The sequence below is a fragment of the Ischnura elegans genome, chromosome 9, assembly GCF_921293095.1.
Source record: "Ischnura elegans chromosome 9, ioIscEleg1.1, whole genome shotgun sequence".
NCBI classification, from domain to species: Eukaryota; Metazoa; Arthropoda; class Insecta; order Odonata; family Coenagrionidae; genus Ischnura; species Ischnura elegans.
Window position 1 is genome coordinate 106,199,299 of NC_060254.1, and position 10,899 is coordinate 106,210,197.

The window sequence follows — 10,899 nt, forward strand, 5'->3', positions numbered from 1 at the left end:
TGACTTTGCATGCAGTCATGGCTATTGATGCAAAAATATTCAATGCAAAGGCAGACATTTGAAGTGAAAAACATTCCACATATAGGTATTAGGGATATTTCAATTGGGAGGAAACAAAGGATTTGAATAGAATGGATACTGAGTGGGGATAGGATGCTGAAAACCTTGCTAGAGGGAAGAATGTTATTCAAGTTGGGAAGGCAGAAAAAGAATTGGATTTACTTATGCTAGAGTGAGAGTGAGCAGATTTGAAGATGAATATAATTTGAAGATTTAATTTGGAGACAGGGGACAGGTGGAATGATTCACAAAATATTCCATGAGACGCTATTTCAAGTGATAGTTATTGTAGTATCCTCAGGAATCATCCTCACCAAATGACTAGGAACCTCTGGTTTTAATTAGGGTTTTATTGATTACACGTGCTTACACTCACTTGCAATTCTAACTGTGCTACGACAATATGGTTGCCCATTCTGCTCCCAGGGGGCACCAGTGAATGCTATGAACACAACTATTACCAATTGTTTGCCGTCTCAAGCATCTTTTCTTTCAGTTGACAAAGCACACACTAAAAAGCAGACAACCCTTTCACCATACATAACAGTATTTTTGATAATTATTGTCTCAGCTGAATCCTGCCACAATAGGTAATAAATTCTACAACGGTTCCGAAAAAGTGCAAGGCTGTTGGAATTTCAGGAAACCGTAAGTCCAATTGAAGTTGGACTCAAAGTATCACAAGAACATGTTTTTCAGTAGTCCTAAGAAATTATCAATGGGTAGGAGGTTACTTTAAGGCTGGCCTAGCTAGTGCATGGGTTAACACAACTTCTCCTTATTGATGATTGCCTGAGACAATCGGTAAATCTCTTTTCCTGAGACACTCCTTCCAACTTTAAGTGCCAGTTGCCCTATCTCCAGACATGTACAGCCACTTAAACTGATTAACTTAATTATTCCAATGAATTTCATCTGTTGGATTGGTTTTTGTTCGCTGCTGTTTTGAAAATTGAGGACTATATCATCTGTTCATGTCGGGATACATTAGAAATACGCAAGAAATATGTGCATAGATGAGAAATGGTTGGCATCTCTACTCCAAAGCAACATGTTACAATTGTTTTTATACATTTTTGTTCTTGCTCAGTGGTTGTGTCATTTGAAAAATCTCCAATACATTTAATGCATTCTTATTACTAATTGTTTGCCATTGTTTTTTTCGTGCATTAACCACCATTGGGAATTGTATTTCAGGGGCTGCATTTATTTGCCCAGAATTTCGCCATCATATGGCAGGCGTGGAACTTGCTGACTCTTTCAATTTCAACCCTCACAAGTGGCTGCTAGTCAACTTTGATTGTTCTGCAATGTGGTATGTATGCGTGAGAGTGAAACCAAGAAAAGTACCCATTAAATCAGCCCTATTACACATTCAGTGAGGCAGGGGCACAGCTAGGAATTAAGGCTAGGGGGGGTTTTAGGGTTACTAATACTTAGGGGTGTGGGGGTATTGCATACCCACAAGGGTAAGCAGGAGTTACGGGGGCCCTCCTCCAGAAAAATTTGAAGAAAAACGGTTCAAAATGGCGAGTTTTACGGCTTTCTGAGGGATATGTGATTAATCCTAATACTATTCTATGAGTACTACTGATCCAAATAAGTAAAATGGATTAAACTTAAAAAATTCTCTGAGTTCTGGGGGGATATTATCCCCCAAACCCCCCCCTCGCTGCGCCACTGCAGTGAGGGGTCAAGCATCTTTTCTTTCAAATTCTAATGAGGAAGTTTAATATCAATGTAGTCCCAACTATCATAGGCCATTATGAAATAGTTAGTATGGTATGCGTACTTATCATTGTTCCCTCACAATGATTTGCCATCAAAATACCGAATGTTGTCCTTCACCGCTGAAAGTAATGCTGTTCACTTCAAAATCATCATGCCTGTGCAGGCACACTAGGTGTTGAAAGGTCTATATGATGATTGCTATTTTATGTTTAATTATTATCTAAATGTATCATTCATGTGTTCAGCTTTTAATCATGCCCTTTCATGATTTAGTTACTTTTCAGCTTTGTAAACACATGGCATTTCTGTGATACCGGAAATTTATTCTAAGATTTATGAAAATTTCCATGAAAAGAGCTTGAAAAAAAAAAAAATGATTATGATAGGTCTCATTGCATAATGCAAGTTCAATAGCCATCAAATCTAATATGATATTTGCGATAATCAGAATTATTTTCATTAATTGAGTCATATTTTGGTCAAGAGCTGTATTTCTTCATTGATAGCCAAATAGTCTGGATACCTGCTGCAATTTTCATGATATTCAATCATTCAAGTGTCCTTTCTCTTCTGTAAACACTGTTATTACTGGCTAATGACTGTTTACCCTTCATTCTGGTGAGTTTGAAATATTCTTTATTGGGTTCCAGGGATATTAGGTAATATGTATGTGTCTTGTCCCCCGCCCACTGAAACAGACTTCAGGCATATCACAGAGTTGCTCTAAGTGGTGAACTTGGTAATCCTTTGGCTTTTAGTACTTTCAATGGACTATTTTACACCTTTACTCTTACAATGTTTTATGTTTTCAGCTGTTATTAGTGCTGTAAACATATAATTTCAACTATTTATTTTATAAATATTATTATTAAAATTTGCAATGCCATGAAAAAGTAATATTTTAAGTGAAAATGTGAAATCTGGGAATATCGGCATGGGGTTATTTTTCATCATGAAGTTTCATGCATTTGGAAATTAGGTATACTGTAATTTTTTATGCCCAAAATGAAATTTTGAAATAATAAAAATGAAATGACAAATTTATGTGATCTTAAATAGAAGATCTGATTTGTCCAGCTAATTTACTTGAAATGGATGAATGCAGTGGGGAACTATATCAAGGATAATGATGTTTCTTTACCAGATGTTACGGAATGTGGTGATTCAGTGGCGCAGCGAGGGGGAGGGTTTTGGGGGATAAAACTCCCCCTAGAGGTCAGAGAAATTTTTAAGTTTGATACATTTTACTTAAATGGATCGATATTAATAATAGAATAGTGTAAGGATAAATAAAATATCCCTCAGAAAGCTGTAATATTCGCCGTTTTGAACCATTAATCTTTAAAATTCCGCAATTTATTTATCTCGCACCTATTGCTTATCCTGGTGGGTATTCCATACCCCCACACACCCCGGTGTTAGTTGCACCTAAACCCCCCCCCCCCAGCCTTAATCCCTAGCTGCACCCCTGATTGATATGGTCCTCCCTTCATCTGCAGTTGTGTTTTGGACCCAATTCTGACTCGGTTAGCAAAAATACCTATTCATATTTGATTGATGACTTCTGGTGACATAGGTATTTAGCAGCAGAGAACATGTCAAGACAATGCTGGATTGGAAAATGTTTTCATTCAGTAGTTGACAGTTAACCTCATATCCAACCATCTTATGGGATTTAATTTCAATATTTGCTTTGGAATATTTTTACCAGCTACTTTTAAGTTGAAAACTGTGAGATGTTTTTGCTTAAAATATGGAGGAGGGGTCGGGGGATATCTCCCATTGAAAGAGCGGTGAAATTTTTGTTTGAGACTGTCCCAAGTAGAATCCCTTTCATCTCTTTGAGCCAGGACCAACGTGATAATTTTTCTGTCACTAAATTTATCCTCTTTCAGGATTTGCAGATACTATTGGGGTGTTGGTTCATATCTGATTCTTAGTCCTTGAAAACAGTCCGAGATGTTCTTAAATTATGGTATTTGTTCCAATTCTGATCTGCCTCCTTGGAATGTCACACAATCCAAATGATTTTATGGACAATGTTGCAATCAGTGGTTGAATTGCAGTAAAGTTTTCTCAGGTTTTTCAGTGGGTGAAGTCCTCCACGTCTCCTTCCAATGTTGTGATGAACAACTCGCCAATTGTCATCCAACTTGGATTCCTGAATCCCTGGTGATGATGGGTGAGTTGCTCATTGAAACGTTGGAAGGAGACATGCCGTACCTGACACGGTGCGAAACCCGAGATAACTTTACTGCAATTGTTCGCTGGAAAAAAAACAAAAATAATACCAGTGGTTGAATTTCTTTGTGTCATTATTCAGATTAACATCGATTCTTCCTTCCCTCAGGGTGAAAAATGCAAATGACTTGGTGGGTGCTTTCAGTGTGGATCGCATTTACTTGGCTCATCAAAAGCAGGGCCTGGCACCAGATTACAGGGTGAGTAAATGAATCATATCTCATCGGCCTTGAATGCTTATCTGACAGCATCTTTTGAGTTCATGGTGCCATTTCCAAACGTCTCTACAGCTTGTGATTCTAATGTGTTGAAAGGAAAAAAAAAACTGTCAACAATTTTCAATTGTATAAAGGCAAAATATCTAACAAAAGGAAAGTTATTTAATATCAAAACTATGACATGAGTTACTGCTGCAGTCTCTGAATATTTGGAACATATATTTTGGAGACATTGAAGTTAAACATGAAGCAAATTGCATATGTATGGTGAAAGATGGAAATTTCGCTTCTTGGCATGGTGGTTGATAATTACCGTATATGTCTGAATATAGTCGCCCCTTTTTTCCAAAAATGCCTGTGGTAAAAGTAAAGTATTTGGACTATATTCAAATGCATTTTTTTAACGTTTCCCGAAACTGAAGCCTCAAAATTAGGGGGGGGACTATATTCGGAGAAATACGGTATGTTCCTGCTTCAAATAATTTCAATCCATTGCTTTTCATTCATCCACCACTCTACCTAGCAATTTCAGTTGATGATATTTTTTCTGCCCCTTCTCTTTCAGGACTGGCAGATACCATTGGGGCGAAGGTTCAGATCCCTGAAGCTTTGGTTTGTGTTGAGGCTTTACGGGGCCAGCGGCCTGAGGAATCACATACGTAAGCAAGTAGCACTTGCTCACAGTTTTGAGAAAATGGTTCTTGCCGATCCCAGATTTGAACTTGTTCTGAATGCAAGCATGGGACTAGTTTGCTTCAGACTCAAGGTATGTGGAAATTAATTAGTTTGGAAACTAGTGATAGGTGTTATTTGTTCAACAGTTTCAAGCTCAACTGTGAGTGGAAATTGAATCCCACAAATGAATCAGTAACTTGATTTTCTTTCACAGATTTATTTCTTACGCTCAACATATTTTGATGCACGGGTTCCATTATCAGGATCAAAGATTTACAAATATTATCCATGTATTTATATCATGAAGGGCTTTGGGAGACAAAAACTAGATTGAAGTTAATAAAAAATAGCAATTTTGTAAGAAAAAATACTGTGAAATGTGAGAATTTTACTGCTTAAAATATTTAAATATGTATTATGAGCTGGGGTTTGAAATATCAACACAGTGAACATGCATATGTCAGAGAAAGAGAAGAAAAGCGTCCTCAGAAAATCCAGAAGAATATTTCAAGAGATCAATATCCTACCTTTTTTTGATCATTTCATTTCACAGATAGATTTAAGATAGAGGTTTCCGTGGAGTCCTTCCTCTTGAAGGCCTCATTCCCTCCGACCTATCAAGATTCGCGATTCGTCAAAAACTGCTACGGGCATACAGAAAGCATTACACGGATGTTAAATGAGTGGTTATGAGCCGCTAGAGACTCGGAGGCTGCACGTTAGGCTTAGGTTGCTTGAGCAATTGGGAATGGATATCTTTAAGAGCGACACGGGGATCATAATATTAGAACTCCATTACATTTCCACATACTGCAAAAACAATAAAACAAGAGAGATATTTAGGGGAACGGATAGGTGCTGGGATTCGTTGTTTCCCCCACAAGGCAAAGGAATTTAATAAAAGCTAAGCGTAATTTCGTTAGAAGATTTCCTTTTATTATGAATACGGCTGGTGTCCTGACATCCCTTGCCACACGCCTATTAAGTCAGCTTGCGGGGTGGTATGCAAATGTAGATGACCACCATGAAACTTTTACTAACAAAACTACCTACTAAATAGTGTCTTTCTTAATCACAGAATTAGCCCAAACCAGCCGTCTTTGAGTCTCGAAAATCCCAAATATCCTATATCACTGAACCCCCTTCGGCAGGGGGGAATTCCCTAAACCCCCCGGATCCCCCCCCCCCCTTTGGTCCAAACTTAGATCCACTTCTGGTATCAGGCGTATCACTGCAGGATTTACAAAAGTACATTGTTTCTTTCCTTTATTTGCATTCGGCACAATATATTGAAAATGGAAACTAAGCGCACAAAATATTAAAATATATGTTCAAAACTAATTAAAAAATAAACCTAATTATGGAGAGGAGAAGGAACTGCATGGCAAGTAGACTAGAGGTGCGTCACAAAACAGTATTTTTAGGCTATTGAAATGAAAATACGAGTATTCCAAGGTTCTTACCCGAATCTAAATCTAAACTCTCATCGTGTAGTAAATCGATACAGGATCCACTGTCCTTGTTCAACCAAGAACTCAAATTTTTGAGATATTTTTTCAACATAAAAGAGATTTTTATTCTTTTCACATCTTTTCTGTGCACTGCTTTGATAAACACGTTTTATATTAGCACTTTGAAGAGGATGAAACTCTCTCACTAACAAAACCAGCATTCACTGAACTACTTAGGATTTTGCGACCTATGTGAGACAGGGGCGCAGCTAAGAATTAATGGCTATGGGGGGGTTAAGGCACAACTAACACTTAGGAGTGTGGGGGTATTGCATACCCGCCAGGTTAAGCGGGATTTGCGGGAACCCTTCTCCAGAAAAATGTTAATATTAATTGTTCAAATGGCGATTTTTACGGCTTCCTGAGAGATATTTAATTAATCCTAACACTATTCTATAAGTAATCCCAATCCAATTAAGATAAATGGATTAAACTTAAATATTTCTCTGAGTTCTGGGGGGGTTTTATCTCCCAAAACCCCCCCATCGCTGCGCCACTGGTGTGAGGAAAAATAGAGAATATTTGTACAGTGCACACACAACTTCCCCCTCCAATAACGCTTCCTTCGCTACTTCCCGTCCGTAGCACTGATTTTTATTTTCAAGCAAGCAGTTCAAGTCGATTAGGTTACTTTAACCTCAGGAAAACAATTCAACATCGCAATTTGCACGTTTTACGGGGTGTAATAAGGAATATCCCAGTTTGGGAGACGGTGTAATATTATTCCACCCCAACCGGATGCGATTCGCCATTCAAAATACTGAATGGCACCGGTGGCGCTACAGGAATTTTGAGAATTATGTCTTCCGGTGTAATTGAAACATGGACTACGCCCGTTCAGAATACCGTATTGCAAAAGGGGTGTAATACGCCATATTATTATGCCTTCTGGTGTAATATCGGCACATAGCACAGTGTAATTCCATCCAGAATAGCAGCCGTAGCATTTGGCCTTAATAAACTGGGAGAATTGAAGCTGGTAGACCAGGAAAGGTCAGTCAGTGAGACAGTGTAGGGATGATACTTGTTTCCATTGTTCATGTATAACCTGAAGTTTTCTTTTTTAGCTAATGCTTTATGGTATGTGTGGTCTCGGAAAAGCACCATATCATGAACTCCTGAAATAGGCAACAGTATGGACAAAATTTTTAAATATTTGTGCCTGATGATACGTCAAAGCATTTCATATTGGGGAAATAAATATGTGAAACCAAGCTACTGTTTCATTTATGAGTGATTAGTTTGTTAAAAAATTATTTTCTTGCTGTGCTTGGCTTGAGTTCCAACATTGGTTCAATAACGTTTTCTATTTCAGGGCGCTGATTCCATCACAAAGAAACTGTATGAAGCTCTTTCTCAGAGTCATAAAATTTATGTGACGGCAGCCACATATGCTGGGAGCTACATGATTCGCTTTGCAGTATGCAGTCGGTTTACCGAAGAGAAAGATGTCCAGTTTGCATGGAAGGAAATATGTGATCAGGCGGAGCAGATTCTCAGTTGTGAACAAAACGGCCATTCAACGAATCCTTTTTCAAAGGAAATGCTGTGGGAGAGCGCTCAAAACTCAGAAATTATTCCACCAAATGCGACAAGGTGACTTGTTTCAAACAATGATTGACATGTGTTGAAAGCATATTTCAGAGGTAATTGAGTTTCTTTTCCCGTGTGTACTTGTTTGTACAGACCGAGAAGGAAGCTGAAGTAGACTCAGCATTTTGTTTTTAACAACAAACTTTGATTTAGAGAATCAATATTACATGTGTTTCCAATGCAATTTCCTCCTGTTAGAGGTAGTTTTGTATGTTTTTTTTATAAATACTACAGTGTAAATACAACTGTTTGTACAGATTGGGATATTTTATTTCGAGAGAATGTTCCTGCTCAGTACACACAAAATGCTGCAGATGAGCAACAGATGCGGCAGCGCTTTAACTGTGCTCTGTAGCAAAGGCACTGCCATAGCGAGCCTAGCACTCTTAAACTTCTCTTTTTTGCATGTCAGATTCACTGCTGATGGGTGTCAGGAGTGCTGCACAAGTGTGCCACGATCTCTTCTAACAAATGTCAGAATCGCTGGAAATGAATTCCTGATGTGGCACTAGTAATCGTCATAAGCACCACTAAAGTATGTCAGGGCCAATAAGAATGAATTGGAAACACATGGTTGCAGTAAATGACTTTATTCATCATCATGCTATTTAAAGTGTAAGTTCAGTAGCAGACTTTAACAGGACCCTCTTCATCCTCGTTCCAGTCTGCCTAAACTACTTCGCCATTTCCTTTTAAATTTTGAAGTTCTCATGTGGGAAAGAGCTGACTTTCTAGGGAATATATCTTACTTAAACAAATCAAAGGACACCAATTTCAGCAATCAAATACCAATTTATTAATGGAAACATTTTTGAAATATAAATTCTTGAAAAATACTAGAAGACACACACCTATTACGAAATTGCGACTTGGCAAAAAATCACAATTAGCAGCTAAAATCAATTAGAAACTCACGTAGGGATTATCTACTAAAAAGTCCTAATAAACTCTAGACGCAGCTGACACGGTTCAGTTGACATGCGCTGTGCTAGCAGCGCTGACATCCTTGTGAAGCGCTGCAACAACTCTGTGTACATGCTGGGTGTTGATGCCTTTTTACTTGAGGTTTAAACTTCTTTTATACATACTTTAATACTGCATCTACATCAGTCCGCCCCAATGCCACTGCACCTTATCAATGAAGTAATGATCTAATCCTGTTAATTTTCAAGCAATCTTTACTACATGTTTGTACTCAGCATTTCATATGTAAGATCGCCATTTTTCACTTCCATGACTTAATCTTTATTTATAAATGGAGTACTTTTGTTACATTATATCTTGAAATTACTGCCTAGGAGATGGGTGAAATATTTTCAAGCACCTTATTGCATCAACATGGTCATATTGCTTAGTGATACAAATAATGAATGCTGGGGGTTACTTTGGGGGACAAAGGACTCCAGTTTCCTTGGGAGCCAAATATCACCAAATGTCATCGTTTTAATAGGGTGGTTTCCTATAATTTTTTATTTCCTAAATCGAAAGATTATTACTCCTGGAGTATGCGTTTCACACTTTTAGATTTTTCAATGACGATATATATTTTTCGCGATTAAATGAGAAGTGAAAATTTTCAAGCGCGCGAAAAACCCGACGGCTAAGTAGGAATGCTGGTAAAAGTCTGTGTGACGTATTTCTGGTTCCAGCTGTCGGCGTGTGAGGTGATATAAGCACCGCTGCAATGTAGGCTGCTAGCAGGTAGCAGAGTACCCTGCTAGCGATTACCGCTTGGCTTAAATAAGGATTATTAATACCTTATCAAACAAAGAAAACTTTCCGACCTTAGCTAGTTTTAATAGGTGATTATAAAGACATGTTTCCCTGAAGTCTGTGCCTGCCTTACCGTGACGATTATTCAAACAAAATAATTCGACGATTATAAAGGTTTGATGTTTCCACCTACTGTATCAGTTGTCAATTGCACTGATTTTTATTAAATATTCCCAATTCATTAGAACGTAAAAGCAATGCTACCTAACCTTTCACTCCTTAAGTAATCGGGCCAAAAATATGGCCTGATTAAATTTGTTAAAGTTTATATATTTGTGGTTTGACACTTCACAAGGGATGCGAAAGGTATATACGGGCATACATAAGTGCTAATTGATACATTGTCACACAATACACGTTGTTTCAGGGTAAAATTATTTTAGAATTGTCCGTCTGTGGTTTTTTTTAATGTAATACCCTGTCGTTTTGAGCAAATTACGGGAATGAAGGAAAATTTTGAATGAGTTTGTTCTTTCATTCAATCTTTGTCTGATCATCCAGGAGAATATTTATAGAAACAATAATACCATTTACAATGACAAATAATTGTTCACATTTATAATAGTTTGGTTTCCTTTTATTTTTTATTGCCTAAATCGTAAGATTATTACTCCTGGAGTATGTATTTCACGCTTTTAAGTTTTTAAATGACGATATCTATTTCTCGCGATTAAATGAAAAGTGAAAATTTTCAAGGGCGCGAAAATGGAACGGCTAAGTATGAATACTGGGAAAACCCCGTGTGACGCCGTTCTGGTTCCCACTGCCGCAAGTGGGCAGCAGGAACCAGAATGACGTCACACGGGGGCGAGGCTTTGAGTGCTGATACGACGCTGGATGCTAGCAGGTAGCCGAGTACCCTGCTAGCTGGTAACGCTTGGCTTAAATAAGGATTATTAATACCTTATCAAGCGAAGAAAACTTTCTGACCTTGGCCAGTTTTAATAGGTGATTATTAAGAGACGTTTCCCTGAGCTCTGTGCCTCATTTCATGCATTGGTAATCTCAGACGATGTAAACCCCTATCTACTCGTATAGAAACTAGGTCCCTGTGACGTCACATGGAGTGGCATTGCATGGGCGCCAATCTGGCCTTT

The 10,899-nt window shown here is 38.1% G+C and overlaps 1 protein-coding gene across 1 annotated transcript in view; it reads left to right on the plus strand.

Annotated features, from left to right (window-relative positions):
- Positions 1-8,287, plus strand: part of LOC124165062 (aromatic-L-amino-acid decarboxylase-like) — a 30,927-nt gene extending 22,640 nt beyond the window's left edge. Inside the window, exons 8-11 of the mRNA XM_046542307.1 lie at positions 1,258-1,375; positions 4,142-4,232; positions 4,816-5,016; positions 7,752-8,287. Coding sequence (XP_046398263.1) covers positions 1,258-1,375; positions 4,142-4,232; positions 4,816-5,016; positions 7,752-8,036 — 695 coding nt within the window. The 3' untranslated portion in view covers positions 8,037-8,287. The remainder of the gene's footprint in view (positions 1-1,257; positions 1,376-4,141; positions 4,233-4,815; positions 5,017-7,751) is intronic.
- Positions 8,288-10,899: the final 2,612 nt, after the last annotated feature.